The 27,120-nt window shown below is 52.2% G+C and overlaps 12 protein-coding genes across 12 annotated transcripts; 3 read left to right on the top strand and 9 right to left on the bottom strand.

Moving 5' to 3' along the window:
- Nucleotides 1-59: 59 nt before the first annotated feature.
- Nucleotides 60-2,312, bottom strand: C7974DRAFT_370204 (efflux pump protein; the record flags this gene model as incomplete). The annotated part of the gene is made up of 6 exons (XM_046139962.1): nt 60-807; nt 879-1,039; nt 1,090-1,873; nt 1,923-1,974; nt 2,027-2,103; nt 2,154-2,312. The coding sequence occupies 6 exons, from the start codon at nt 2,310-2,312 to the stop codon at nt 388-390; spliced, it is 1,653 nt and encodes a 550-aa protein (XP_045990987.1). The 3' UTR covers nt 60-387.
- A 225-nt stretch (nt 2,313-2,537) lies between these two features.
- C7974DRAFT_324038 (uncharacterized protein) lies at nt 2,538-3,689 on the bottom strand (the record flags this gene model as incomplete). The annotated part of the gene is made up of 3 exons (XM_046138938.1): nt 2,538-3,094; nt 3,143-3,414; nt 3,460-3,689. The coding sequence occupies 3 exons, from the start codon at nt 3,687-3,689 to the stop codon at nt 2,538-2,540; spliced, it is 1,059 nt and encodes a 352-aa protein (XP_045990986.1).
- An 893-nt stretch (nt 3,690-4,582) lies between these two features.
- On the bottom strand, nt 4,583-7,182 carry C7974DRAFT_347048 (mitochondrial amino-acid acetyltransferase). The gene is made up of 2 exons (XM_046139390.1): nt 6,945-7,182; nt 4,583-6,872 (listed from the first exon to the last, which is right to left on the bottom strand). Exons 1-2 carry the CDS (start codon nt 6,993-6,995, stop codon nt 4,755-4,757), a joined length of 2,169 nt encoding a protein of 722 aa, XP_045990985.1. The 5' UTR covers nt 6,996-7,182; the 3' UTR covers nt 4,583-4,754.
- A 138-nt stretch (nt 7,183-7,320) lies between these two features.
- On the top strand, nt 7,321-8,512 carry C7974DRAFT_323837 (NAD binding domain of 6-phosphogluconate dehydrogenase-domain-containing protein; the record flags this gene model as incomplete). The annotated part of the gene is made up of 3 exons (XM_046138927.1): nt 7,321-7,365; nt 7,583-8,195; nt 8,247-8,512. The coding sequence occupies 3 exons, from the start codon at nt 7,321-7,323 to the stop codon at nt 8,510-8,512; spliced, it is 924 nt and encodes a 307-aa protein (XP_045990984.1).
- Nucleotides 8,513-8,595: 83 nt separating this feature from the next.
- On the bottom strand, nt 8,596-10,823 carry C7974DRAFT_87962 (uncharacterized protein). The gene is made up of 4 exons (XM_046147438.1): nt 10,483-10,823; nt 10,335-10,425; nt 10,249-10,286; nt 8,596-10,193 (listed from the first exon to the last, which is right to left on the bottom strand). Exons 1-4 carry the CDS (start codon nt 10,547-10,549, stop codon nt 8,917-8,919), a joined length of 1,473 nt encoding a protein of 490 aa, XP_045990983.1. The 5' UTR covers nt 10,550-10,823; the 3' UTR covers nt 8,596-8,916.
- A 469-nt stretch (nt 10,824-11,292) lies between these two features.
- C7974DRAFT_406657 (nucleolar GTP-binding protein 1) lies at nt 11,293-13,596 on the bottom strand. The gene is made up of 4 exons (XM_046143166.1): nt 13,467-13,596; nt 12,885-13,414; nt 11,555-12,836; nt 11,293-11,507 (listed from the first exon to the last, which is right to left on the bottom strand). The coding sequence occupies exons 1-4, from the start codon at nt 13,560-13,562 to the stop codon at nt 11,466-11,468; spliced, it is 1,950 nt and encodes a 649-aa protein (XP_045990982.1). The 5' UTR covers nt 13,563-13,596; the 3' UTR covers nt 11,293-11,465.
- A 477-nt stretch (nt 13,597-14,073) lies between these two features.
- On the bottom strand, nt 14,074-15,977 carry C7974DRAFT_87950 (arf GTPase activating protein). Its single transcript, XM_046147437.1, has 5 exons — nt 15,739-15,977; nt 15,553-15,688; nt 15,321-15,504; nt 14,452-15,269; nt 14,074-14,396 (listed from the first exon to the last, which is right to left on the bottom strand). Exons 1-5 carry the CDS (start codon nt 15,805-15,807, stop codon nt 14,179-14,181), a joined length of 1,425 nt encoding a protein of 474 aa, XP_045990981.1. The 5' UTR covers nt 15,808-15,977; the 3' UTR covers nt 14,074-14,178.
- A 13-nt stretch (nt 15,978-15,990) lies between these two features.
- Nucleotides 15,991-17,355, top strand: C7974DRAFT_406652 (uncharacterized protein). The gene has a single exon (XM_046143165.1). The coding sequence runs from the start codon at nt 16,328-16,330 to the stop codon at nt 17,087-17,089; it is 762 nt and encodes a 253-aa protein (XP_045990980.1). The 5' UTR covers nt 15,991-16,327; the 3' UTR covers nt 17,090-17,355.
- Nucleotides 17,356-17,424: 69 nt separating this feature from the next.
- Nucleotides 17,425-19,844, bottom strand: C7974DRAFT_406651 (uncharacterized protein). Its single transcript, XM_046143164.1, has one exon. It carries the CDS (start codon nt 19,513-19,515, stop codon nt 17,569-17,571), a length of 1,947 nt encoding a protein of 648 aa, XP_045990979.1. The 5' UTR covers nt 19,516-19,844; the 3' UTR covers nt 17,425-17,568.
- A 1-nt stretch (nt 19,845) lies between these two features.
- C7974DRAFT_87844 (amino acid/polyamine transporter I) lies at nt 19,846-22,166 on the bottom strand. Its single transcript, XM_046147436.1, has 7 exons — nt 21,879-22,166; nt 21,762-21,832; nt 21,690-21,713; nt 21,470-21,642; nt 21,010-21,413; nt 20,633-20,965; nt 19,846-20,580 (listed from the first exon to the last, which is right to left on the bottom strand). The coding sequence occupies exons 1-7, from the start codon at nt 22,023-22,025 to the stop codon at nt 20,071-20,073; spliced, it is 1,662 nt and encodes a 553-aa protein (XP_045990978.1). The 5' UTR covers nt 22,026-22,166; the 3' UTR covers nt 19,846-20,070.
- Nucleotides 22,167-22,896: 730 nt separating this feature from the next.
- On the top strand, nt 22,897-23,646 carry C7974DRAFT_406643 (uncharacterized protein). The gene has a single exon (XM_046143163.1). It carries the CDS (start codon nt 23,121-23,123, stop codon nt 23,622-23,624), a length of 504 nt encoding a protein of 167 aa, XP_045990977.1. The 5' UTR covers nt 22,897-23,120; the 3' UTR covers nt 23,625-23,646.
- A 4-nt stretch (nt 23,647-23,650) lies between these two features.
- On the bottom strand, nt 23,651-25,675 carry C7974DRAFT_406639 (uncharacterized protein). The gene is made up of 5 exons (XM_046143162.1): nt 25,030-25,675; nt 24,877-24,981; nt 24,587-24,808; nt 24,391-24,533; nt 23,651-24,345 (listed from the first exon to the last, which is right to left on the bottom strand). The coding sequence occupies exons 1-5, from the start codon at nt 25,225-25,227 to the stop codon at nt 23,739-23,741; spliced, it is 1,275 nt and encodes a 424-aa protein (XP_045990976.1). The 5' UTR covers nt 25,228-25,675; the 3' UTR covers nt 23,651-23,738.
- Between the last annotated feature and the right edge of the window lie 1,445 nt (nt 25,676-27,120).

Raw genomic sequence — 27,120 nt, 5'->3', positions numbered from 1 at the left:
TCAGCGTCCATTTCAAGGCGCCCTGCCCGACAGGCTAGGAAAGCTGTTCGATCAATTCAATCTCTTGATATTGCTCCAAACATACTACAAATCTTCTACGCATCTCCCCTGTGAACACCTGTTGCCCTGCCTTGACAGGCGCTAGATGACCCCGCATCTTCCCGCGTCCGCAAACTGGGGCTTATGCGGCTGAACTTGCAATCCGACATTGTCATCGTCAATGCCTGTCCTCGACGTGCTCGATGCTAAGATTCAGTGAATCTTGTCCGCGGCCGCTTATAGCGTCACCACGCTCGATCCTGAACAACCTCAAACATCTCTGAGCCCACCTTCAAGCTTACAACCCCCAGCCAGACAATTCTCAAATTAAGGCCACGTAGCGCAAGTCTACACTTGGCTGCCGTCTTTTGACATTGACGTCTTCGAACCCTGGCTCTGAGGCTTTTTGCGGACATCTTTCAAACCCATCCCAGAGCTGGCCACAGTCGCCAATACGGCAAGTCCGGCCAAAAGATAGAAAATATTTCGCAAGCTTTCGGAGTACGCTCTCAGTAGACCATCGAGTTCGTCTGCATGGCCAATGGGTATGATGTCTCGAACGGCGCTAGCACCAGAACCGGCTTCTAACGCTGCAGCTGGCGATACTGAAGGTGCATACTTTGGTATCGTAGCAGCCAACGTCTGAGAAAATATTGTGTTGCTGACAACAGCGGCGATTGAAACGCTGAAGTTCTGGAAGAAGATGAGTGTGGCCATTGCAATGGGTATTTGAGCTGCTGGCACGGCATTTTGGGCGGCAATGATAGGCTGTGGCACGTCAATAACAACCATCATAACCCTCCACGAGACTCAATCTCAACAAGATGTCAGACACTTACGACTTGCATGCCAGCTCCTCGACCGGCTCCGAACAGGATCTGGTATCCAACCCACCGAGCCGTGCTCGTTGTAGGCGTCCACATGGAAATGAGACCTGCTCCAATTGCAGTGACGAGACCGCAGAAGAAACCCCAAGGAAGGTAGTATCCTAATCTTGAGACTATTATAGTTAGTGACACCCGTCTTCTGATAATTCCAAAGCATGCTTACTTGCAGCCCCCGTAACGATAATGGTCAGTAAAGCACCGAGAACGCTCGGTAGTATATGAATGCCACTCAACGTTGGCCCTTCACCCTTTACAGCCTGAAAATATGTCGGTAGCCAATTGCTGGAGATAATGTTGCAGCACATGAGGGCCGCACCGAAGATGCAACTAGTCCACACGATGCGCTTCCGGAGCATACTGCCAGGTATCATAGCCCGATCGCCCACCCTGAACTCCCAACCGATGAAGATCAAGGCTGCGACGCCAGAGCCACAAAACAACCCGATAACTGTCGCGCTATTCCAGGCGTACGTGTTGCCGCTGCCGAATTGCAAAGCCATGAGAAACATAGTCGCAGTAGGTGCAAAGAGCGCGAAACCTATCAGATCAAGTTCCGGTAAGACCTTTAAGATCAACGCCGCCGATAGTGGCTCTTTCTGTACGATCTCGGGGACTGTGATAAACATAAATAACACCGCTGCCGCCGCCCCGCCTACCGGCAAATTGATGTAGAAACACCACCGCCAGCTTACGTGCTCAGTCAGTGCACCGCCGATGAGCGGCCCAGCAACGATCCCGAGCTGTGTGATACCAGCAAGTATGCCTGTATATATCGGGCTTTTGTCGAGCGGGACAGAGCTGGAAATGATTGTGAGAGCGCCGTTGAAGAGGCCGGCAGCGCCCAGACCGGCGATGACGCGGCCGCAGATGAAGATCGAGGAGGATTTGGCAAGACCGCATACCAATGAGCCGATTTCGAAGACCATTGTGAAGGTGAGGTAAGTGTACTGCAGATAGTGAGACGGCGTAAAATTTGCGGACAGTTCAAAGAGTTACTTTGTTGCTGAACTTAGAGTACAGTTTGCCCGACAATGGCTGCAGGGTTGCACTTGTGTTTGGTCAGCGGTGTCGTTGAGACACCAGTACTTGGGCGGACATACGCAGTTAGGTTGTATGCGCCGATGTACCAACCAACGTCAGAAAGCGAGTGGAATTCAGTAGTAATACGAGGGATGGCCTGTACGCATAAGTACTCCATATTGGACCTGTTGTCTGTCGTGGACTTACTGTACCGAGGATCGATGTATCCAGTAGAACCAAGAAGGTTACAAGAGTCACGCTAGCTAGGACGATGGCGAGACGGAAGCCTTCAAGGTATATCCGCTCATCCTGATGGTCAGATTTGATCTCGTCACGCTCTACTTTGACATCTGAAGCGGGCTGCATCTGTGCTGTTGGGATGTGCTGAGTCGGGCAATGAACGGAATGGCACAGTTGGGTATTGTGGTAGCAAACAACAATGGAATTAGTCTAAGTTTATAGGCATGCTGAGACAGGCAACAACTCTACTCGAATTCCGTGGAGTGTGAATTCCGTTGAGTATAATGCCTGTACTGAAGAGTGCAGAAAGGTGTAGGAGACAAATCCAATCCCGAAACCCGGTCCCGGCTTTCAAAAGTTGCAGTTAGTGTTCAGCCAAAAATCCTCAGAGAACTCCAACGAGGGCAAATCGACTAGACCAAAATCCGCACCAGAAGCAAATGCATCTAGTCCGAGTGATGGGTCGCGTCGCTCCGTAGGCAGTCTCCATTGTGAGGCAGAGCTACGCATCGTTTCTGCTGCCTGCTTGAAGATGCTATCTTCGCCCGTTTCAAATTTCAAAGCATTGTTTGTCTGTTCGCAGTGGTCAATTGCACGCTCGAAACACGTAGCGGGATCTAATGTCATGCGCGCCATTGCCGTGTCCCAGCCGCTGATCTGCAAAGTGAGCAGAGAATAGCAGAGCTTCATACTGTAGCCAAACACGATCATCATAGGCGCAGTGATGTGTCTTAGATCGAAAGCAAGAAAGTGTTCTGTGCATCCTTTGCAGGTCTGCAGCAAGCCGGTGAGGTATTCGATCCGCTTTAGGTTGTGATCGCAGTAGCGCATGAGCGGAGTCGGTGGCTGGAGAAGAGCTAGTTCGTAGATTGCAGCTTCTGCAGCATATATGTATGTTACTACTGAGCCTAACCATGGTTGAGCAATCAATCAACATAGGAGTTTGTGGAGCTTACTGTGCTGTAGCTGTTCAGAGTTCAGCGTGTCCTTGGTTTGACTGAGAGAGCTCTTCAAAGGGGCTATCGAGAATGCGGGATGTACAGTGGTTTCCGAGTCCTCTGACACTTGCCGATAGATGTCCCCTGCGTCGAGTGCCACTTTTGCGAGGCGAGCAAGAGCAACAAGGATCTGGTCGCCTTCAACTTCGCTGTGTGCAGACAGAATGGAGCAAGCAGAGTCCAACTGTGAGGACCAGCGCATGGCATCATACTTCATGGTAGTGGATACACTTTCAAACTTAGCTTAGATCGAAGGGGATATCGAGGTGACTTACATTGCACTTAGTGCGAAACAAGCAACGTAGGCCCGTCGTCCTGCATTCGTTTGTGTGACACTTTCTTCGTTATTGGCGTCCCCAATATGAGGAGGTTGTACGCCGGGACATCGAGCTGAAGTAGAACCCCGATCTAATTTCAAATCGCTTATGAGAGGCCGAGCCAGGCCCATCATGGCTCCCAGGAAGGGCTTCCCGTGTGTGAAAGATAGGGACCTGGTGTAAGTCATGAATACTACAGTATCTATAACCGGGCTGACTTCTTACCATGCTATAGAAGTGAGCAAACTCAGCAATAGAGGAAGACTTCGCTCGCCTTCAACTAAGATCTTCTGCGCAAGTATTTCTCTAAGCTTCTTGCCTAGGGCTAACTGCTTGGAGGCTACTCGCGTGGTCATCACTTTCACTGCCAACGCAAAGACGGGCTTTTTCTTCTGCAGCTCGGCTGCTGTGTAGTTTGGTGGGGCGTTTACTAACGGGAAATCCGGCAAAAGATGTTCACGAAAGTTGATGTACTCTTCTTCGGTCAAATCTTGGTCTCTAGAATCTTCAAGCAAGTCACTCCCAGGTGAAAGCCCAGTCGAGCTGGGAGTTGGAATGGTGTCTGCTGACCGCCCATGGTGTGCGCCTGTCTGACTTCGAAGCAGGGTCACGATATCGTCGAGTTTCTCCTCGAGTGCCGAATTTTTTGAAGCTGCATTGCGCTTTGCGCCTTGTCCACGCACTGTCGTAGACGGTTGACAGTCCTTTTTGAGCCGCTGACATCTGCCGTTTTGTTAGACCTGGTCGCTTATGGAACCACCAGACAACTGAGGGAGTAAAGAGTCTATATGCTCATATAATGGACCCAAGTTTTCGTTTCAAAGGTACGAATATGATCGCCTGAAACATAATACTACAGTCAATGAACTAGTATCCAGCTTTACCTACCTTGAACAGGTGCCTGCGTCTCGCACAATACACCGGCACTTCGCTTTCACACAATTTGTGCAAGCTCTTCCATAAGGCGCCGAGCCCTGTCTGGCGTCGGCGGCTTCCATGCTGCGTTCGGTAGGGAAGACCGTGGGGCTGTCAGAGTCGCAGTTCGCTCGAGAGTAAGCAGGCCGGGACGGAGTTCGTCAATCCCGTTCCACCCTGTGCACGGTCCTCCCAGCACACACGGGCTTAGCAAGGGGTTATTGATATCTTTGCTGGTCGCGTCAAGGAGTGACGCAAATGTTGCTGCCTTGTCATAAGATATTGGCTCATGTTTGATGATCGCTAGGCTTGATCGTGATTCATATCATGCTATGATGTTAATCGAGCTGCTTCTTTCCATCCATCCAACTCGGCTCAATACCGGAGCACACATCAATGTACGCATCCCACCTCTTCATCTCCTGTGGTCTACCCTCGATGCCTCCCCACCCAGCGGTGACCCCTTCCACTGTCCAAAACATAGTCCAGTTTCCACCGGGCAAATTCCACATTCCCGTGCTCCGCTCTTGATACCACTTGTTCACAGGGTTGCTCGTTCGACTCCTCCACACCACGCCGCGCGGGAAACACGTGCGTACTAGCGCGGCCCAGACGATGTCGCTCACACCGCCTGAGCCTTGTGAGGATGTCAGAACGGCGAATTTGTCGAGGTAAGGAACCCAGTGAGGGGATTCCACGTCGTTTGACTCGGCAGTAGAGCCAAATTCGTGCCGGCGAAGTGTCGAAGGCGTTTCCCAAGTACATATCGCGCCACCCTCATAATCACCGGCGATGATTATGCCAGCTACTCGGCCGTGAATGCGCGCCAAATAGTCCTTCGGGTCTAGTTTGCGGCGGAAAGAGTCGTTAATGAGGTCCACGAGCTTGGGTAGGTTGATACGCGGGTCATTGCCAAGGTCAATACTGGGGTAGCCGGTGGATGGTGGTTGCCAGGGCCCGCAGACCCGTGGATCGGGAATCATGGTCAGAGGGATACCCTTCTTGAGAAAAGTCGATGGTCTTGAAGCGTGCAGACCATGAAGACGGCTTGCTGGAGACGTTGGGAGAGAAGACGACACCATGGGCTTGTCGGTCAAGACGTTGTGAATTAGTGGATTCGGCGACGGCTTTGAACCACGTCCAGACTCGTCGGGTGCAGGAAGGGACTCGGTAGCTGCTTCAATCGGAGTGAGGATCAGGCCTGAGGACGACGGTGGGAGCAGCTTCAATGCTCGTTCGACCACATCAAGATTCTTTATATGTCGGTCGGGTGGCGATATGTCGCTCATGCGGGTTGCTGGAGGCCCAGGCAGCGGCGCAACTTCACCTTCGACAAATTTTGAGAGTGGATTCTCGCTACTGAGTGACGTTGATTTCCGTTCGACGTCAACAGATTTTGCATCCGACGCGACTGTTGCTAGTTCCTCTTTGATGTGCCGGTATTCTGCTTCAAGATTGACGAAGACATGTGCGCCATCTGCCCTGTTCTGGGATGGGATACCGCCCAGAGGGTCTAAGATGATGACGCGGTCGAGGATTGGCCGCTCATACACGTCTTGACGACTATGTGTGTTGCTTTTGATGCTACTGGAACCGCCTGCGAGACCAGCAAACTCTCGAACCAAGGCCAGAACCACGTCGTCTGCCAGGACGGTTACCCTCTTTAGGTCTGTGTCATACGCCAACGGCGGGATGACAGGTATGATACCGTCGTCGATCGGCGGGAAGAGGAGATAGTTGTCTTTGACTTCTACATCTCCCCGCACATGTGCTGTGCTTAGCCCATCTTGACCCAGGCTTGCGTAACTGAGTGCATGCTCGACCAGCAAAGCACCAGGCTCGTGGTATCGCTGCAGCGCAGCGACCATGCGTGTTGCCTGCCTTCTAATTGTCTGCTCTAAGGGCGGTCGCGCGTGCGCTGTGTCGCAGGAAGCGTCGTCATCGCAGTCCAGTACCACTGCTGTACTCAATCCCAGCTGGGCTAGTTGACTCAGCGTCAACGCGATGCCGCCCAGGGTAGCGTCGTCGAGGGCCTGTGGCTGCCGTATCTTCACCAGTGCAAGATGAATGGGCTCTTCTATACTCTCTCCAAATCCATCCCCGGGCGGTTGTTCGCGTGTGAAGATGGTGTGCTCGTATAGGTTGCCGAGATTGACACCCGTGAGCGCTGTGGCTGGATCCTCATGGAATGTAGCACTCACAGCCTGCCTGGTCTTTGGTGGAGCGTCCACAGGCGCCTTCTTGGCGACATCAAAATGCTTAATATAGTTCCTTGCGTCGCGTTTGGCGTCAGACTCTTTGAGTAGGCGAGTCAATTGATCGCGTTCAGCGCGCTGCTTTTCCTTAGCAAGACTCGACGCCCGGCGGATATTCAAGGCATTGAGGCACGCCGTGGTGTGCAGGCGAGAGGTGAAGGTTTTTTCGGCGACGTTGCTCGTGCTATCGAGCCTGGGGAGCTATTTGGACGTCAGTGCCTGTGCAACAATCGAGTGTGGGGAGTGAGTATTCGTCTCTTCAGCATCACTCACCTTCGTCGAAACCCGCCCCAAGCCCCAAACAGGGGCTTTGCAAATGACCATGCTTCATGCTATCGCTCAGCTTCTGAACACATCGAGGGGTATATGGGAAAATGCGCGATATTGCGGTGTGCAGAAATGCCGCGCGCACATGTTTTCTGCAGGGCGGGAGCTTTGGCGACTTTCTTATCGATAGGCACGATGCGTCATAACCGATGCCGGCCTGTTGGGCCCATCTGCTTCACCATCATGACAAAGCCGGATATGACTCCATGAGTGGACGGAGATAAAGGTGTATGCCATAGTATAAATACACGTACTTGGCATCTCAAAGCTATACACACCGACTTCCGCAGCCAGCAAAGTTACAACTCATCACAGCATCGACATGGCTCCGCAACTTTCATGGATCGGCCTCGGCAACATGGGCAGAGTAAGTACCCCCGGTCGATAATCTAATCAGATGAAGATTTCACCATCGTGTGACTTTCAATCTCGTATTTTCACGCGCTTGTTCAGACGCCATGCTCATATTGTCCTTCGAAAAGCTAGGAGCTATACTGCAAATGGCCGTTAAAAACAACCCTGAATGGCCGCAACATAAAAACAACGACACCATGGCCATGACTCGCTAACCCACATGTCTGTAGGGCATGTGCGCCAACCTCGTTTCCAAAGGGAACCTCGACAAGCCATTGATCCTGTACAACCGCACCCAACAGCGTTCAGATGCTCTCTCCACCAAGCTGGGTACCGACAAAACCAAAGTCGCATCCACAATTGGCGATGCCGTGAAGGACAGCGACATCATCCTGATGTGCGTGGGCGACGACGCCGCCGTCAACGCTACAGTCGACACGATCCTGGAGTCCGACGTCAAGGGAAAGACCATTGTAGACTGCAGCACCGTGCACCCAGACACGACCAATGCTCTGGAGGCACGCATCACGGCCGCGGGCGCCGAGTTCGTCGGCATGCCGGTCTTCGGTGCGCCCGCGATGGCAGATGCGGGGAGCTTGGTGTGCGTCACTGCTGGGAAAGCGGAGGCCGTGAAGAAAATCCTCCCGTATACTGATGGCGTTATGGGGAGAGTGACCATCGATTTCTCGAACCAGCCCGCTGGCAACGCGACTCTGCTGAAGGTCATTGGCAACACTTTTATCCTAAACATGGTGAACCAGCTGTCCGAGGGCCATGTGTTGGCCGAGAAGAGCGGGCTGGGCGTCGACAACTTGCATAAGTTCATCTCGACTATGTTTCCAGGTGCGTCGTATTTATCTATATAGTACCGTAGTGCGTGCTGATGAGCTACAGGACCGTGGACAGCGTACTCACAGCGCATGCTCGAGGGTGACTACTATAAGCGGGATGAGCCACTTTTCCACATTGATCTTGCGCGCAAGGACGCTAGACATGCAAAGGCACTTGCAGACGCGAGCGGCAGCAGCGTGAAGGGGCTTGACGTCGCGCGAGCACGATTGGATGGTGTGAAGGAGCACCTGGGGGACAAAGGTGACATCCCGAGTGTGTATGGTACTGTGCGGGAGGAGAGCGGCCTTGAGTTTGAAAATGAGAAGTAATCATTGAAGGGTTGGCAGCTATGTAGCAAAACCAAGCTGAACAGAAACGAAGTCTGGTTCGTGGAGAACATTGAAGTGTTGCTATCTCTCATTTCTCTCGCCTCTAAGACGTATATTGAAGTGGTGACTGACGAGAGAAATCAAGGAAAGTGAGAAGCATCAAGAGTGCTTTCAGCCTTCGAGTGTCAGGTCTCGCATTGCAGATCGGTCCACATCAGAGGATGATGATAGAGGCGGTTGGTCTTTGCAACACACTACAAGCTGCTTTGGTATCATGCTAATAACGCCTCTTATGCTGTACTAAATAAATGGCCTCAATTGTTTGAAGTGATTGCCTATGGGCTCGTCTTCAACAATTCCGCGCCTCTGCTTTCCAGTCAATCGACGCCGAAGTCGAATTCCAATCACGGCGCCTCATGAAGCCCCTCATGCCCTGAACGATGCGCGTACTTCGTCGTCTCAGGTAACTCGTTCCTCACTGCTCCTGGATCCGCCTCGTTCATTGGGTGAGCATATGCCGTCTGCTGCTCTGCACCATATGGATTTTGCCCAGGGCTATATCCAGGCACGGTATCGTACTGCACGCCGTCATGCTTCTCGCCCACTTCGGCATTGCTCTTTCGTCTGCGCCACCAGATTGCTGCGCCGGCGACGATGGCAAGACCAACGACGCCTCCGACTACGGGTCCGGCGATCCATGCCTTGCTTCCACTGCTGGAGGACGACGAAGAATTGGAGTTGGAGTTGGAGCCGGAAGTAGAGTTGCCGGCTGTGGAAGTCGAGGAGGAGGAAGGAATGCTGGATCCAGATAGCGATGCATACATTACAGATGCCTTGTTGCTGGTTGTGCTGGTTGTTCTGGTTGTGCTGGTTGTGTTCTTCAGGTAGCAGTTCTTGAATCCGTCTTGCAGCGTCGTGTCGAATACCACACCGACACATTTGTCCGTTGTTGCGCACGAGTTCATGCACGACGTAACGTTCTGCGTGTGGACCTGGGTGAGATTTGTCCCGTCATTCGCCTGGCCACAGTGTATGTCGAAGTTGTTGTTATTGGTTGTGGAGTACGTCTCAGTTGATGGACAGCTGTCATCCACGCTGTCGAAGGACGTGATGGTCACGGAGTGCAGGATTCCATCTTTTTCGGCAGGCGTATTGATCGCATTTTCATACCCCGTCTTCGGCCAGCAATTTGCAAAACCGATCGAGTAATCGGGGTTCCAGGATACGCCCTTGCACAGAGGGCTTTGATCTGTGCATATCCGTACGCATTCCTCGAGAGTCTTGGTGTGGTAGAACCCAATAAAGACCCCGTCGACATGCTGCAAGTCCCAACATGGCTTTGGGTAGCCAGACCAACATGTGTCGTAACCACCAATGACCTTGTTACAATGCAGTGTGTATCCCAGTCCCGGAACGCCGTCGATTGTGTGCGTCGACAAGTCGGTATCCGGGCAGGTCGGGTCGATTCTCGCGTACGTGTTGGCGGCTATGAGCGCGGAGTGTGTTTTATCGGTAGAAGGTTTGACGCCGCTCACGGTGGTATTGCTGTTGCGTATCCAGCATTTGTTGTCTTCGCGCCATACAACGCCGTAGCAACCTTCGCTGTTGCCCCAGTATCGCGAACAATGCTCCATGCAATCTGCCATGGAGGGAGATGTGAACCACTTTCTTTCCATAGCATCTGCAAAGTATTAGTCAACCAGTGTTGAAACAGAGCCGGGTTTACCTCTACGCACCATTACCACCGTTGTTCGAATTGCAGTATGTCGTAAAACTGTTGAAGTGTTAGGAAAGTAATAGACGTTCCATCTGTATCTCGTACTTCATCCCATTTCTTGATGTGTACCCAGTATCCGGACAAGGCGTATCATCACGAGCTGTAAGGTCATGACTCCATACCGGTTCGGTGATTACTACAGTACATCAGACATTGTCCTCCCTCTCACGTTACGCTGACCTGTCTGACTTACACGGCGTCGCAAGCGCAGCGCAGGCCCAAACAAGAGCCAGGAGACTCTTAGTCGATAGATTCACCATAGCGATCCTCTCTATGCAGGTCGCAGAATGCGGAGGAGGCGTGAGTTGCGCAATCAGCAACTATACGTGCGGCGAAGCTCGAAACCAGCGCTGTGGTTTGAGAAAAGGTCCAGGCAACCTCCAGACGGGACGAGCTCATACGTCCCGCTACCCGCTATACGCGAGTGAGAATATATGGCTGTACAACCACTGCCTGCCCAAGGAACTCCAGCCCCCAAAGGTAGGTGGATCGTGCAAGTCATTTCCTGTTTGCATGCTTATTCGATTAAACGATCCCACCACTCAGGTAACGGCACATCCATAAGCATCGTGCGTATGGGGTTAGGTCAGGCCTGGAAAAATGCGGATTGACATGGGGGGACACTGATTGCTGGCCTGAGACATAAGACCGAACAAATCGACGCTTCCTTCACGTCCAGCGAAATTTATGGCTCTTTTGATGATACAGCTCTGCACTGACTGTATTGCTTTGCGATCAGTAAAGACATTCAGCCATGTCCGTTTGCTCGTCACAGTCAACAAGTTTGCAGGTTGTAATTTCGCAGACTGTCAGATGCAGCCTCCCGAACAAGGGTCCTCGATAATGCGGTTCTTTCCGAGCCAATCAACGTCCTGCTGGGCAGGGGTCGAACAAGGCTGAGCGAGTTCAACCTCCAGCCACACAGATCCTATTCTTACCCTCCGATCGCGGCATGGATCCAAAATTGGTATCGCTACTAGCCCACTACTCAGTTGCGATGTGTTTGTCAGTTTCACTGGCCCACGTGCCTTCATTGGGACATATAAATTGCATTACTACACCGGTGTGAAAAACCGGCGCGTAGGTATCTGATGCATCCTGAACGCCAACCATGATTTTTCTACCTGTCGCGCGCCACGACAGTTCGCAAAACAATGACAGTACAAACAACGACGTTTATCGGCTGTTTGTCTTTCCGATACCACGCTTTCCAGCAGTCTGTAGAGATGTCAGCAGTGATCGCGGAGTCGGAACATCAGACTTACCAAGTGCTTGATCAAAGATCCGGTCGTATGCCTATCGGCCTCACCCTGCCTGGCGTGCCTGTTCATCTTCTTCTGTGACAGCTTGGCCAGCTTCTCTGCCTTCGTCGCAGCCTCCTCGTTCGTAACACCATCCATTCTCCTGTTGGTGCTCTGGCTGCGGCCCCTCATCTTAGCCCTCTCAATGGCGTTCATGGGCTTGTCAATCTCCATGGCATCACCATCAGCAGCAGCACGGGATCGGCTGCGCCCACGAGCCTCTTCGGCGCGAGCTGCAATCCTGGATGTGTCGTGACCAAGGCTCTCGAGATGGGACTCCATCTTGGACAGCTTGACGGCCTTCGCTGTTCTGGGGATGACAGCCCTGTTCTTCAGACTCTTGCGCATCTTTGCCTCATTGCGGATGAGTTGCCTCTTCTCGCGAATAAGCTCGGCCTTGTACCTAATGTCGGCCTCTTCAGCATCTTCGAGGTCCTCCTCAGATTCGTAGTAGCCCTCGGCCTCAAGCTTCTCTTCCTCGGCCTCCAGAGCCTCAAGCTTAGCCTCGATGTCGGGATCGATGAAATCGTAGACATTCTGGCCCATGAAGACCTCAGGAATGCGGTCATTCTTCCAATCGTCGTTCTCGAGCAAGTACTTCTTGCGGAGATCAATGTTGTAGACACCAGCACCACCCTCCTGCTCCTCCAAATCGCGCTCGAGAAGGATCCTGTCTGGGTCATCCTTGTCGTACTTCTTCTTGTTGAGAACTGCCTCTGGGATAGAGGTCTCGCGTGTAACACCTCCAAGGGGCTGGGCAACGTGAATACGGCGGAGCAATTCTCCAAGACGACCAGAAGGCTCGCCGGCGCTGTTTGTGCCGGCCTTCAGCTTCTCTGCATTGCGAGCAGCGATCAGACGGTCGCAAACGTGGTTGCGTACTTGCATGACACCCTCTTGGGTGTTGCAGGAAAGCTCGAGCATCTCCACTTCACCCGACTTTAGCATGCTTTGAAGCTGTTCCTGTGTCTCTGCGTCCAGTTGGCTTGGGCGCATAAGATCGATCTTGTTGATGACAATTGTGATCAGCTTGTTGGCGAAGAGGGGCTTGATGTTGTTGAACAGAGCGATCTGCGAAGCGACAGAGTAACCGCACTGCTCGCTGAGATCCATGAAGTAGAGGATATGAGCGCGAAGATGGGCGATGGCACAAATCGACTGGTGCTCGATGGTGTTCATCTCCTCGAGGGCGTGGTCAAGGATACCGGGTGTGTCGACTGCCTGGAATCGCAGCATCTTGTAATCGCTTATTTTGTTAGTGATTTTCTGGACAAGGTTGAATGTTTGAACTTACAAGTGACCAACGTAAAGACTCTTTGTCGTGAAAGCGTAGGGCTGAACCTCGACATCCGCGCGCGAAATGTTCTTCAAGAACGAAGACTTGCCAACGTTGGGGAAACCAGAAATGACAAGCGTGCGAGTGTTGGGGTCGATCGAGGGTAGACGGCCCAAATGTTGCCTGACCTGCTCAAGGTAGACAAGCGGGTCCTTGAGCCTCTTGCAGATAGTTGCCATGCGACCCAACGCCGCCTTCTTCAGCTGCTTGCACTGGAACAGCGACTGTCCGTACTTCAAAAGACGAACATAATCACGCGAGACAGTCTCAATCAGCGACTTTGCGGTCGACAGTTGACCGAGCGCAATGCGGAAGTGGTCGGCATCGTAGAGGGTGTTGAGCAGGTCGCGGTGGAACGGGTGGATGTCCTGAAGGCGAGGAAAGGCTTCGATCGTTTGCGAGAGGCGCTCGGTGAAGGTCTCGGAGGTGTACTTGACCTTACGGGTGTAGAAGGCTCGGATACGGCTGATCTTGAAGCCTGCACGAATCTGCGCCTGTGTAAGTACTATGCGCCTGCAAAAAGTTGCGATGGGTCCGTACCTGAGTCGGGAGACGCCTCTGAGTCCTGGACAAAACAATGTCCAAGAATTCCTGGCTCGTAGGCACAACGGGGATATCCTTCCACTGGGTCTTCATGTTGTCGGTGGCGTGGTAGTCTGTTGTAGCACGCTCTGCAGAGAAATGCGAGAACCATATCGATAGCGAAATCTTTCTTAGTGGCGCCTCGCGCCCCACCGCTTAGTCGCCAAGACCCTGGACCCACTTTCCCTCGACCCTCGAAAGAACCATCCCGAGGTCATCTAACAAAATGAACACGACTATACACAGTAGTCGTTAACAAGCATAGCTGACAGGTCGGCGCCCAACACTTTCAAGACTGGCTCAAGCATGAGATACGTGCTTCTCGGGAATCTGCGGGCCTCACAGAGTAATAGTGAAGTACATGGGTTGGGTAGTCATTAAAGGTATTGCATATTGCTTTGTCTATCCTCTTATCCCCTCTATCAGAAAGGGGTTCAGATGATCCACCATGCGACTCCATGCTTACGCCACACCACACTCTCGCATCCTACAGCGCCCACCATTGGGACTGCTTTGATACCCTGCTGGGCTGCCGCACTCTCCCAGTTCAAACATCATGAAGGCAGTACTCTCCATGGCTCCATGTTGTACTCGGAATTGGTGAATGTCCTTGGCATCGATGTTGTAGACTGAACAAACGCCTCGCTGTTGTCCATTCAAGAGAATCCGTCTACGAGTTCAAGTAGTTGCGGATAGCGCCTTGAAGTTTACCGGCGCCTTCGCCTAGTAGGTTCGACAGGTTTTCGAGGTCATCGCCAGCAGTGATGCCGAACTTACGGACGAAGTCTTTAGCGGCACCTTCGAGATCACCGTAGTCGTCCTCCGGGATGTCATCTTCAGGACGGCCGAAGTATGCGTTCGATGAGATGGCCGATGCACCCTCAAATCCTGTAATCTGTCAGTAGGGTGGTCGGACGTTTAGTCAACAAGAATTGTGGCATACCTGACAATCGCTCCTTCGCCTGTGCACCAGCCGCAGGATCGTAGTTGTTTCGCCCAAAGAACTCGTCGCTGGAGATGGACTTTTGTGTGCCAAACTTCTCGCGTGCATACTTCTGGCTCTCGTCTTGGACAGGCTTGCCGACACTGCCGAAGCCACCGACCTTCTTCGCTGGCGCTGCCTTCTTACCGGCACCGACTTGCCCAAACCCGAGACGTGCGACGCCCATGCCCAGTCTTTCGGTGTCTGCATCCCAACGGTCCGGCTTGGCTGTAGAGCCGAAGCCGCCATGAGGTGGCGAGACTGGCGTAGGAGCTGCGATGTTCGAGGCTTCAGCAACCTTGGGCTTCGCAGTCGCTGCCGTCTCGGCGGCCTCGGCATCTGGGTCGTAACCAAGCTTCTCAACACGCTCTGCTTCTTCTCTTGCCTTGCGCTCAGCTGCCTCGAAGTCTAACCCACCATCGGCAGGAACCACCTTCTTGGCTCCCAAGCCCTTCTTCTTCGCGCCCAAGATATTCTTCTTTGGTACGGCGCCCGTTGTGGTCTTCCGTACTGTGGGCTTTACGACCGCAGGTGTGGTGTTCTCGGCTGCAACGAGAGGCGACTTCGGGCGGTCGGCGCCATTACCAGCGGCGACGCCAGGCTTGAGGAAAGGCGACTGAGCACGCGGTGTACCGGTTCGAGAGGGAGGATTCGACGGGCGCTTGATTGCGGGCTTGTCCCAAGAAGAGAAGAAGTCATCGTCCTCGCCGGCTGGAGTGTTGCTTTCGCTGCCGCCAGCAACATCTGGGACATCTGTGATCACGACTTCTTCGGGGTATCTGGATTGGAACGTAAGCGATCGTTTCCGTTGTGTACTGGAGCAAACCTACAGCTTAGAGTCTGCGGCGCACCGCCTTTGCAGCTCTTCCTTGTACTTGGTCGCCGCGTTGCTAGTGTATTTGGCCTTTGAGTCCTTGCTGGCGAGCGCTGCTGAGCCACCGTGCGATTGGAAATACTTCGTCGCGCTTTCGTTACCTCCGACCTTCATGATACGCAGCTGGTCCCATTGCCAAACTGTTGCCGTCAGCTCTGTCTCGCGCATCTAGCAGGGGGTTGACGTACTATCGAGGTTCGTGGATCGGACGAAGGAGATGTGGACTCCCATGTTACGATGGTTCGAAGAGCAGTCAAGACAGAGGTAGATACCGAAAGGTACAGAGCTCCATGTTGGGTTCTTTGCGCCGCAGTCGAAGCATATCTACAGTTGTTAGCCATTACTGACCGCCCCTCCTCTACAAGGAACCGTACCTTGTTCGCAGGCTTTGCCTTCAATTTCGCAAAGATGTTTTGCGACTGCGTCTTTGTAGCGAGCGCCATCTCGTTGGTCGGGTAGGAATGCTACGGGAGTGGAGAATAGGAGGCCAAGTCGCAGTGGGGATATTTTGGGCGACGGAGCGCGAATGCCTGTCTGGCCGTTCCAGCTGCAAGGGAATGGCACGTGCTAGCGCACCAACGATTCCCGAGGGCGCGTCACTGCTCCTCTGTCCATGCTTCTTGTCGGGATATAGCCTTCCAAACACAATCATAATACGATAAAGAGGCTTAGTCTCTCGTTGCTATACATGTCATTTCTCTACTAGCTGAGTTGGAGGTACATCCTCGCCAAACCTGTTTATCAGTTGACGGTTATCTTCCCCTCACTGCTCACAAATCCCACTTCATCCTTCGGCCGCGTGATGAGAGGAAAGTCTTATAAGATTGTGGTCCAAACCTCTTAGCTTAACTGAACCTACGAATGAACCTGACGCTCGACTTTGTACGACCACGGTAGTATCCTCATCTCCTAATAGTCATAGGTACCATCAACCGGCCTTCATTCGAAATCCATCCATCTGCCATGCCCCCCACACAGACAGTACCTGCTCGCCAAGGTACAGCGACGATTGTGCGCGCCAGCGAAAAGATCAAGATCATCAATACCCATGGCAATCAGGTTGTCGACACGTGGATTTTTGCCCTACCGTCTGTCTCTATAGGCACTGCCTCATCTCGCCTCGAAGCGCCTCTCTATCCCGCTGCTTCTGCTGTCTCCTCGTCTCGTTATTCCACAGCTGCGAACCGAGCCGCTGCCGCACCGGAGTACATGTCCATGTCGCACTGTCGTGCTACGCTATTGAAGCTCACACCGCGCGTCGGTGATACACTTGTTAGCCAGAAACGCGCGCCCTTGGCGAAGATGGTCGAGGATACAAGTCCAGGCGTGCATGATACTCTAATTGCAGCCTGTGATCGCTGGCGGTACGCTGAGCTCGGTGTCGATACATACCACCAGAGCTGCACAGACAACTGCTGGGACGCTCTGGCTACCTTAGCTTCGAGTCTTGGAGATTCGGAAGAAGGCGAAATCCTACAAGGGCTACAGACCAGGATGGGAGGGAGGGTCCCTGACCCCTTCAACTTGTTCATGAACATACCTGTTACGCACGAAGGAGAAGGCGCAATCAGAAGCGTCAGTTTCGAGGGGCCGCTGACAAAAGCTGGTGACTATGTAGTATTTGAGGCGCTCAGGGATGTCGTGGTTGTCATGAGTGCTTGTCCACAGGATGTGCTCGACATCAATGGGAAAAGGCCCACTGACGCCCACTTCGAAGTTTATTGAGAAGTGGCGTACCGAGCCCGATGAAGCGTCCAGATCATGTACACCAATATGAATTCATGCTTCTTCGCGTGTGACAATCCGACTTTTTCTAGTTCGTGCCTGCAGCGCTGCTTTGCTACAGTACGGTACTCAACGCAAATACAATCGCTAACCAACCCACTTCTATCATGCGACCTTCATATGGCCCCGTATCTTTCAAAGAGCCCCTCGCAGCAGTGTCAAGCTTCTCGCCACTCGTATCATTCTGCTACAGCTTACCAACAAAGAACTACAAACAAGTAGATCAAGACCTCTCGTTACTCGAGGGATGCACATATATACCTATACGATAACAGGTCGTGTTCAGATACTATTACGAGCTGCGATTAAGTAATAAGAGATAGTGATTACAACATTGTGTATGCGATGAAGAAACAATGCTAGTGTTGGGTATCATATCCTCGCCATGCCCATCCGGACGCCATAACAAATGCACGTAATCACACAAGAAAAGTCTCGAGTACGCCTTCAACCCAACCTTCCCAGTCTTTCTTCCCAGCCCCAAACACCCCCTTCCTCTTGCCCTTGCCGACTTCATTCTTAAGGCCCTTCTGCGCGCCATCACCCTGACTCTCCCACCACTCAGCCTCAGCGCTATCCCTGGCCCTTTTCATTACCCTCTCCTCATCCTCAACACGATAGAGGTCGCACTTGCTGCACTCACGACACGTCTCTCCCGGTCGCTCGCGAAAGTGCTGACAGAAGTGATGATAACCCTCGTCCGCTAGCCCCTGCCGGCAGATATAGCACATGGAATATCCGCACAGACACACAAGCTTGTTGCAGCCCTCTGACTTGACAAAGCCAAGGTTGCATTGCGGACAGGTGCGTTTTACCGCGTCCGTTGTTGCGCGCTCGAGGGTTAGACGAAGAGATGTGAGCTGGGAGGAGTAGCAAGTATGCGGGTCATGCCAGGGCGCAGAACAGGAGAGACAGGAAGCGCGGCTGCAGGACGGTGAAAGACATTGGAAACGGAGACCTCGGCGCTTGAGATGGATACGTCGGAGGGCGGATTGGAATGGTGCGATGATCGGGATGCGGAAGAGTATCGCGAGCGTAGCATAGAGTAGAACTAAGAGTAGAACGATGACCTGTGTAGCCTTATAGCAGAGAAGCTCGAGCAACGGAACGGATGCCAGTGATGCCAACACAATCGGACGAGGTTTGAGGCGAAGGTTCATGAGTAAGTTCGCATTCGGTAGAGCAAAATCATCCAGCTCCGCGTAGGAGCAAAATGGGCACCGAGCCAGCGGCAGCTGCGACTTGATCAGTGCTTCGTTGTTGAATCGCTCGTCAAGCTTCTTGACGTTATCTTCACCGTCTTTCCCTTCGAGTAACGCGCGGTGGACAAAGCCAAGTGGAATACAGCCCTGACAGTCTCCGTCTGGCATGGGTGCTATGCATTTGAGCGTACAGAGCTCGGTGTTGATGTTACGTGCCCAGCCTTGATCGTAAAGCGCAGCGTTGATAGCATGTTGAATGCAGCGGAAGCAGATGTAGTGACCGTCGTTATTGCAGGTGGACATGTGTTCCAGCATGTTGGGCATGAAACAGCACTCGCAGTCGTACATCTCACCCTCCCGCTCAGCCTCCTCTTCGTGCAGCTTCCATGCTAGCTCGGAGTCCTCTCGTAGTTGCGCATCTAGTCTCTTAGCCAGTTCGGGCACAATGAGATTCTCATACAGTTCTCGGTTCAGCTCATCATCTTTAGTCTTAGCAAGTAACGGCATCCGTCGGTGACCTGTGCGCGAGTCTGTAGTTGTCCACAGTACCAACGGATGGTCTTTCGCAGATGGCGCTTTTCGCCGCATGAGGAAATTCGTGATGCTCGACCTCCAACTCTTGCTCGACAGATCCAATAACGTGGGCCGTGCCTGTGTATAACTCCAATTATATTCTGCCAAAACGGCCCTGATTGTCGAGTGACTCAAACCCTTGAACTCCTGATACAACGCCTGCTTTGCCGCTTCCTTGTATTGCTTCGAGCGAAAGGTATCCTCAAGCACCAAGGGCTTGCCTCGGGTGTCTTTCCCTGTGTCTTGTTCACGAAACCTGTACTTGTGTGCAGTCTCCCTTTGCTCCTCCCGCTCAGCCGGCATCCGATAGCGCCCTCGTACCCACTTGTCTCCATGCTTAAGCAGAGCTTCAGTTATCACCTGCAGCCTGCTTTCTTCACTGAAGGAAGCCAGCATCTCGCGGAACACCTCGGGCTGCACATCAGGGAAGATATCGGTGAGGGCTTGCAACGAGGCGTTCAGGCTGCGGAGATCGGCCTCTTCTGCAGCATCCTTGTGGTACGTAGTTCGTGTACCAGTGGCTTCGTGCGCGTCGGTCGAAGGTCGTTTGAGTAACGTCGGTCGCACGAGGGAAGAGAAGACGGTGGTCATAGTGCTGTGAGCGTCTCAACGCTCCACAAGCGGGACTGTTTGACAGTGCATTTGAGTGTCGATGCGAAGAAATCGACCAGGTTCAGCGCCGTGAAAGGGAAACAGACATTACAATGTTTAAAAATAGTTTCACGGGAAAGGGTGACAGGCGGAGGTGGGTCGGCAACCGACGAGTGCGCGGTCAGGCACATTCAATGATCATCAGCGCAAATGACGCGTCTTCGCAGGAGCACGTGATGAAAAGAAACACTTTGGTCCTGCTCTACCACAAACCATCTCAACAATGCGGTGGTCTTCAGAATCATGAACAGTATTGCAAGAATGTATCAATAGGGGCTGACATTAAGTCATGACTTCATTATCTACGTACTACCTAATTATATAAAGACGTAACAATCTACGGTCAGCTGAACACGAGCTGTGCATCGTCCATCATCCCATCAGACTAGCGACGCAGATGGAGCCACCAGTATAGCTCCAGAGTCATTCCACCCTGGCCGCTGCCGTTTTTAAGCACCCTGGTGCCTCCATACTTCTCAACCTGGGCTACCTGCCTCACAGGACATGAGGGTCGACCTCAACAATTGGACCAGTGTAACTCTTCCTCGCGAAGACGACATAGTACACGACCGAGAATGTTGCAACGCCACCAGTAACCACAACAGCCCAGTTCATCATCTCAGCTGTAGGGTTCATTTGTGTGGGCCAGAAGCTGAAAAATATGATAAGCAGCAGATAGCATATCGCAACTGCATTGTTGGCAACACCTAGAGCACCCTTGAGCCGCCAGGGTCCCCAGGTTAGACTACGGTCGTAGGCTTCGTCGTGACGTAGGGAAGAGCTGAAAATCGCTAGCTCAGCGTTCTGGCTGTCGAGATCACCGCGCACACGACGCCAGAGGAGAAGACCGATTGCGAGCAGGTAGGAAAGATAGAACCCTTCAAGGACGAGCGAAATGGTTCCATTAAAAGCAGCGCTGTTGCCTATGTTAATAAGGGCGAGGAGTGCAGCGAACACTGTTACGACCAAGATGGCGACCACGGGGATCGTAGTGCGCTTGTCAATCTGCACAGTGTCAGCTATCAGTTCTGTGATCATTGTAATATGGATAGCTTACCATGCTGAGAGCGCGGGAGAAGGGGAGACCTCTGTCACGCGCGAAGGACCAGGTCATGCGAGATGCTGCAGCCAGGCAGCCCATTGCGCTACAGAACTCCAAGGCAATGATGATACAGACCATGATAGTAGCGCCCAAATCTGAGCCCACAGCCTGTTGAAAGATCCGGATGAAGGGTGACAAAGCCGAATCATCCATGAGCAGCTGTTCGAGGCCTGTCGCACTGAAGAGTACAGCGAGGAGTAGTCCAACGGCAAGAGTTCCATTGATACCGAGACTCATGAGCATCGAGCGCGGTACGTCGGTACTAGCGTTTCTGACTTCTTCGGACATCTATAAGGGTCAGAGGTGGCTCAAGCATAAATTTCAATACTTACGTGCACGACAGAGTCGGTTCCGACGAACGCCAAAGCATTGCCTTGTAAGCCGACGAAGAAAGCCAGTGCCTGGGTTGGCCATTGACCTTTGTTGTGGAATGTGGTGAAAACGTCTTTTGCAGAGTTGTGTGCAGGAGTGAGGTACACCAATGGCACCAAGATTCCGAAGAATCCTAAGACGTGGACAATGAGGACAACGACTTCGATGGTTGGCAGCGCTCCACTGACGAAAACGTTGATGAAGACACAAAGTATTAGTACTGCCCAGAGGAGCAATGTCGCATGCCAGTTCTCTCGTACGTATGTGCCGGGGTGGTTCAGACTCGCCAGTTGTAGGATCAGATCGGAGACGAAGAAGCACACTGATGTGAGAGCTGCAATCCAGCCTATAACGGTGAGCCAACCTATGCTAGTTAGTGGGCCGCGACATGATGACGGAGAATCCAAGGGATTTAAGTACCGGTGATGTAGCTGAAGAAGCGCTTGTTCGATCTTGGCGCAAGCAAGGATACCCAATGGTATTGACCTCCTGCGGTTGGTACAGCACTTGCCAACTCCCCGATACAGATAAAGACCGAGAAGTTGCCGAGCCAGATAAGTATGAAGCCGTAGATGAGCCCAGCAGGTCCGCCACTGTTGAATTAGAAACAAATATATCAGAATTGGTAGGCTCAGCTCACTTTTGGAAGCCAGTCAAGAAGATGCTGCTCTGAAGTTAGCATGGTCAAGTTGAGGCGAACATTGCAGCTTACACAAGTAGACTCTCCCATGTACACATCAAACCACAGGACAGACCAGTCATGGAAACCAAGCCGAAGCGACGCTGTGAGTATCAGCATTGTGTGCGCACCTAATGTAAGAGCACAAACCTTCAACACCTGCTCTTTACCCACTCTTGCCAGCTCATATCGATCACGGTCAAACTCTTGACCTTTGACGTCCGAGAGGGAATCCTTGTCATGGCGATTTCGCAGCGCATCGCCACCGAAGGTCTGGAGTTCGATGTGTTTCTCCATTGTGAAGGCCGGCGGAGTGACAAGGTGTAGTATTCAAGAGGCCCGGGCTTAGATAAACGGTACTGCCGTTGCGATGACGTCTCGTGCCAAAAGGGAAAGAGCCAGCAGGTTGGAAAAGGAAACACGGCACTAGAAGGGAAATCGTGATACGGGACACATGCAATGCGAGTCAATCTTGATATTTATCCCCTTAGAAGGTAACGTGAGCCATGTGCGCCGGCAAGAACGGAGGACTAGGCAGTATGGCTCGGCACTGCACTCAAGCGTTGGGAAGGCAAGCCGCTAACACGTCTCTTCGCGCACCTGAAGCGTTCGTAGGCTTGCTGCAGTGACGGCGGCAGCTCGAAATATTGCACTGCATTCGTAGTTTGAGGAGACAGCTCGAGGCTGAACACTGATTCGTGTCTTGTGTCGCACAGCTGGGCTTGGAGGAGCTGCAAAAATCAGTGGCATGCATCGGAGCATTACCCCTTGCTCCCATGTCTTCCCAGGTGGCAGCCACGGATGGAGCTCCTGCCGAGTTACGTTCTCAGCATCATAACAACATTGCAGGCTATGCATAAGTGGCTACTCGCCTGCACATCCGAGCTGTAGTGTCGCTCAATTCGAACAGAGGGCTTTTACTCTCATGTCCAATGTAAGGCAGAGGGAGCACTTAGTCCTGTGGAGAAACCTTCAGGTTGTCAATAGTGGGATCTGTGTCGTACGGAAGATGGCGATAGAATAGCGCTGTTGGACAGGCGGCATGCTGACGGGGAAGACATGGATCAAATGGCAGCAAAAACGGCTGCCAATCCGTTTCGATCAGACTGATGGGCTCCCCGCAGACAGGTTGTAGGACGAACCAGGGCAAGATCCTGGATGCGAGATGGTTGGGGCACAGAATGGAGGGATTGTACGACCCCATGAAACGCATTCGTTGCGCTTACTTAATCCGGACCACGTGGGCTTCATGCATCGATCAATCGTTTTCGGCTTTGCCCACATACCCAACTACTCACAATGGTAATCTTGGATCGAAAGCTCTGGGGTGCTCACGTATTAAGACGTTCTCAACAATTGGAGTTTCCGCGAAGGATCTGAGTATAAGTGGGCATGCACCGGTTCCTCGCCCGAATTTTCCTCTCCCTGCTCTCCGTGTGCATTGATTGCCACCTGCACGTTGCAGCGTCATCTGCGGCACAGCAGCGTTCGGCTAGATACACGCAAAGATGCTCACCGCATGTACAGCAACCTTTGGACGCATGTCCGATTGCTCGCTTGCATCCAAGCACAAACCCAATGGCCTTTGGCGCTCCTGGTTCCGTGTCACTTCCGAGACCCCTAATTACACATCGCACGAGGTACAACGCCCAAGCAATGCACAAGGTCTTGGACAACAGGAAGCACTGTCTGCATACGTGCAGCGGGGCTGTGCTAGATATCTACCGTGTACCTGTCATCACCACGACTAACCGGGATGGGCCAGCATATGCCGGAACGCAGTCTGCAGATCGAGCCGTGGCCCGACAAATTCGAGACGATATTCTAGATCAAACTGGTCGAACGCACAGAGCTGTTTGCTTAGGAATCAGATGCCCGGCCATATCCGATCTCTAGTCGTCTTCGGCTCAAGACAATCCGTTTGCATTTCATTAAGGCGAGCACATATGGGAAAGCAATCAAGTCAGGTCAAGAGCAGCCGATGATTCGGTTCGTGTTGAAATATATAACTCATCGCATGACTTTGATCTCGTCGACTGAAGCTTCTCGACTCTGTCGCAGCGTCTCCTCCCACTCAGCGCTAACGACGGTGGTCTTCAAGATCTTAGAGTTGCTCCCTATACTGTCCGTTTCCCACTTCTTCTCCTTCTCAGACTTGGTCTTTGTGGCTGTGATTTCAACATCTATTCGGCCATCGAGTCTGCGCGGACCACCTGGTACACCAGAAGCAGAATTAGAGTGCGTCGTTCTGTCCTGCGAAAGCATTGGCAGGAACCGTCTCATTCCACCCTCATTTCGACCTTTCTTGCTTTGTGGTCTACTTTGTGCGCTCGTACCATCCGGCTTTGAATCCGTACTGCTCAACTGGTAGGATCCGTCTTTCCTGCGCGAATAACCCAGCTCAGATGGCGTACCGCGGCGGCGTATCTCGTCGGAACCGTAGAGGCCTGAAGGAATTGACTCGAGAAGCGGACGAAGGTAAGGAATGCAAGAAGTCAGGATTGTAATACACTCAACGATCTGTGTGACAAGCGTCCACTTCCACAGGTCTCGAGTGGGATTGTCAGAGGCAAACCCGCCAATGTAAGCCATTTGAACAGCAGTTGCAACGATGTCCCTGGGTGCTGTTAGATTGGTATTGTGAGGCAGATGGTGAGCATACAATGATCTCGCTCCAAAGAAGGTGAGTATGGTAACCTTCTTTGCTGTACTCATTTGCAGAGTAACGATAACGTGAACAGGGAACAAAATCAGTGCCAGATCAGTCAGCATATTGATAACACCCATGCCTTGCCAGAAAGCAACCTGCTCAGAAATCAGCGACGCTCAGGCAAATAGCCAGCGCATGACCGACTTACAAAATTGATACAGCCGCTATTCTGGCGCCATGGGCTCGTGCTGCCACACTGGAAGGATGTTGCAATAACCGAAACGAGTCCCCACAGGGCTATAAAGCCTGTCAAGGCCAGCCCCAAGTGACGATGTCTATCGGATGCGGTGAGGATCATAAGCAGTGATATGATGGACAGCTTCGCTAGTGCCAAGGTTGCAATGTACAAGATCTTGTTTGCGTACTCTGCCTACGCATATGATAGTTAGTAACCATGTTAATCATCGAATGTTGAAGCTGATGCTAAAATTGACGCACCTTGAAGTAGGCATCGGTCTCTATACTATTCAGTGCACTGAATTCACGACCTAGGCCATTTGCGACTTGTACGCTGACAGATGCTCCTGACCCAATGCTAGCAATCTAGAATCGTCAGTCTGCTATATATGTTATGTAACGGCTCTTCCTTACCAGAGCGAGGACAACAAACACATCGTCAACATCAACTCGTCGCCTCAGTGCGCGCTTTGTGACAAGTCTGGTTACCACCGCCAAAGCAGAAGTGATGAGGAGAATCCAAGTCACAACATTCAAAAACGGACCCAAATCATCCCTGGAGCCCGGGTGCCGCGGAATGGGATGATGGGAAGAAACAAATATGGCAGTCATCGCATCGTTTGTCGAATGTTCGCCTCTATGGCACGCGAACGCCGCGGAGGGAGTGGACGAGGCGTCAAGGCGTACGAGTCTAAACGACCGGTGCTGATACCGTTATGGTGAGGCGTTTGCGTTAACAATCTGGCGCATTGCTTGAGAATGTAAGGTTCCGCCAGACCGCCTAAGAAACAAACAACAATATCCTTATCCGCCTTGGTCTGACAGACAATTCAAGTACGCTCTTCGTAACATCACAGGCTAGCTAGAGGGGTAGACGAACTCGCAGCAGGGGGTCATTGTTGTACATGGTTGTGCAGTAAACGACGCAAGGTCTCCCGAGCAAAGTCGATCAACGGCGAAGCTTCCAATTGTAGTGATGGCTGTGTTACCGATGTGGTCTCGATCGTGGCTCGCATTTCATTGGCTCATAAAGCAAGTATGACGAAAAGCGCCAGCAGGAGCGCAGCCGAATGACAGTATCGCTTCCACAGCGACCCATTAATCCGTCTCATCTTGGTTGGGACAGTGTTGCGCCATTGGTAGCAGGGATTTGGTTTAGCTGAGGGCTGACAAGGGCTGGTGTTACCTTGCAACACATCATCTCTAGCGCGGTGGCACAACATCTGTCGAGTAAGATTGGAAGGCATTGATTGCCAGCCGCCGTGAAACATTTGCCAGCGCACCCTTTGGAGTACTACCTCATGAGGAAGCGAGAGAAGTTCAGTGGTGGAAGTACAGAGTTGTCAGATGATGCTGATCGGTTTAGACGAGAGATATTGAGTGTTACAATTGTCGTTGATGAGGTTCTATCAAAGACTCCGAGTGACTGCTGCAACCGAGGACCACCTTCATCCACACTGTGTAACACGCCGCACTTCAGTCTGTGTCAATACCCGACTACCTAGCAAGTAGAGCTCAAGAATACCAACGGGATACACAAAGGCCTCTTTGAATGACCTAGCTGTGGTTAGCTAAGTGCATGATCGAGCAAGAAGAAACGTGCTTACAACTCAACAATCAATCCTGCTAACATTGTCTACTGGTTCCCAGGGTGGAGGGACGGCCCTGTCGACTATTTTGATCGGGTTTGTAATGGTAGTCGTATCAATCGTAGGGGTAGCTCTGTTGTTGATCTTTATGAGATCAGAGATCGCCTTTGTAATGTCCAGCGTATGATGCTTCGATCCACATTTTGGTGTGGGCGCAGCCAAAATGCTGCTTGCCAGAGCCAGCACGGGCAAGACCATCAGAGCGGATCGCATGGCGGGCGAGAATATCAGCTACTAAGGCCTTAGTAACACAATCCACTAGGAGAACGCTCCTGCAAATACCTTTATATTTATGTAAAAAGATACAGGAGTGACAGCTGGAATGAATATCGCACCGTCAAGCTCCTCCACGAGGCCCTCATATACTTCTGAGATGAGGCTGAACTGCAGATCCGTCGTCGCTCTGACATGTCGTATCCCACCATGGAACCCAAGGTTCCGAGATTGTGCTGGGGCGCGAAAATGCGCCTCGAGAATTGGGGCGGAATGGGCGGTGCATAACGCTACATGAGGCGGCAGGTCAGCCATCATGTAAGGGAGAAGTGACCTCGACGCGCAGCGGAAGCCTTACCATGACATAAGTCTAATTTCCGTCACCTGGCAGAAATTAGAGGAACAAAATCGGTTCCGATTGGAAAGGTCCCATTCTATTCTCTTCCGAACATGCAGAAATGATCCTTACTCGGCGAAGGCGCATACCTTGTGCCCCCCTTGTTACTATGTTTGGCTGTGTGATCAACGCTCCGTCTGCCAGTCATCGGAATAGGTAAGCGTAAAGTCCGAGTTCTGAATTCAATTCGGCAGAGTCTAATGTATTGGACCTGCATACGAATCGTGCTGTGCAAAGCTTTCGCGG

Source organism: Boeremia exigua (assembly GCF_020726555.1).
Source record: "Boeremia exigua strain MPI-SDFR-AT-0100 chromosome Unknown C7974scaffold_16, whole genome shotgun sequence".
NCBI lineage: Eukaryota > Fungi > Ascomycota > Dothideomycetes > Pleosporales > Didymellaceae > Boeremia > Boeremia exigua.
This window is presented reverse-complemented; position numbering and strand designations above follow the sequence as displayed.

Excerpts from the sequence above, each read along its gene's own strand:
- C7974DRAFT_347048 (XM_046139390.1), bottom strand. The coding sequence starts at position 6,995 with ATGGTCATTTGCAAAGCCCCTGTTTGGGGCTTGGGGCGGGTTTCGACG. Across the intron at positions 6,873-6,944 it reads TGGGGCGGGTTTCGACGAAG|CTCCCCAGGCTCGATAGCAC; the intron begins GTGAGTGATGCT and ends ACGTCCAAATAG.
- C7974DRAFT_87962 (XM_046147438.1), bottom strand. The coding sequence starts at position 10,549 with ATGGTGAATCTATCGACTAAGAGTCTCCTGGCTCTTGTTTGGGCCTGC. Across the intron at positions 10,426-10,482 it reads CGCTGCGCTTGCGACGCCGT|TAATCACCGAACCGGTATGG; the intron begins GTAAGTCAGACA and ends GATGTACTGTAG. Across the intron at positions 10,287-10,334 it reads ACATCAAGAAATGGGATGAA|TTTTACGACATACTGCAATT; the intron begins GTACGAGATACA and ends ACACTTCAACAG.
- C7974DRAFT_406657 (XM_046143166.1), bottom strand. The coding sequence starts at position 13,562 with ATGAAGACCCAGTGGAAGGATATCCCCGTTGTGCCTACGAGCCAGGAA. Across the intron at positions 13,415-13,466 it reads AGAGGCGTCTCCCGACTCAG|ATTCGTGCAGGCTTCAAGAT; the intron begins GTACGGACCCAT and ends ACACAGGCGCAG. Across the intron at positions 12,837-12,884 it reads AGTCTTTACGTTGGTCACTT|CGATTACAAGATGCTGCGAT; the intron begins GTAAGTTCAAAC and ends TAACAAAATAAG.
- C7974DRAFT_87950 (XM_046147437.1), bottom strand. The coding sequence starts at position 15,807 with ATGGCGCTCGCTACAAAGACGCAGTCGCAAAACATCTTTGCGAAATTG. Across the intron at positions 15,689-15,738 it reads AGGCAAAGCCTGCGAACAAG|ATATGCTTCGACTGCGGCGC; the intron begins GTACGGTTCCTT and ends TAACAACTGTAG. Across the intron at positions 15,270-15,320 it reads TGCGCCGCAGACTCTAAGCT|ATACCCCGAAGAAGTCGTGA; the intron begins GTAGGTTTGCTC and ends GTTCCAATCCAG.
- C7974DRAFT_406652 (XM_046143165.1), top strand. The coding sequence starts at position 16,328 with ATGCCCCCCACACAGACAGTACCTGCTCGCCAAGGTACAGCGACGATT.
- C7974DRAFT_406651 (XM_046143164.1), bottom strand. The coding sequence starts at position 19,515 with ATGACCACCGTCTTCTCTTCCCTCGTGCGACCGACGTTACTCAAACGA.
- C7974DRAFT_87844 (XM_046147436.1), bottom strand. The coding sequence starts at position 22,025 with ATGGAGAAACACATCGAACTCCAGACCTTCGGTGGCGATGCGCTGCGA. Across the intron at positions 21,414-21,469 it reads CTTCTTCAGCTACATCACCG|GTTGGCTCACCGTTATAGGC; the intron begins GTACTTAAATCC and ends TAACTAGCATAG. Across the intron at positions 20,581-20,632 it reads TCTCCCGCGCTCTCAGCATG|ATTGACAAGCGCACTACGAT; the intron begins GTAAGCTATCCA and ends GACACTGTGCAG.
- C7974DRAFT_406643 (XM_046143163.1), top strand. The coding sequence starts at position 23,121 with ATGCACCGGTTCCTCGCCCGAATTTTCCTCTCCCTGCTCTCCGTGTGC.
- C7974DRAFT_406639 (XM_046143162.1), bottom strand. The coding sequence starts at position 25,227 with ATGACTGCCATATTTGTTTCTTCCCATCATCCCATTCCGCGGCACCCG. Across the intron at positions 24,809-24,876 it reads AGACCGATGCCTACTTCAAG|GCAGAGTACGCAAACAAGAT; the intron begins GTGCGTCAATTT and ends TCATATGCGTAG. Across the intron at positions 24,346-24,390 it reads TTCTTTGGAGCGAGATCATT|GGACATCGTTGCAACTGCTG; the intron begins GTATGCTCACCA and ends AACAGCACCCAG.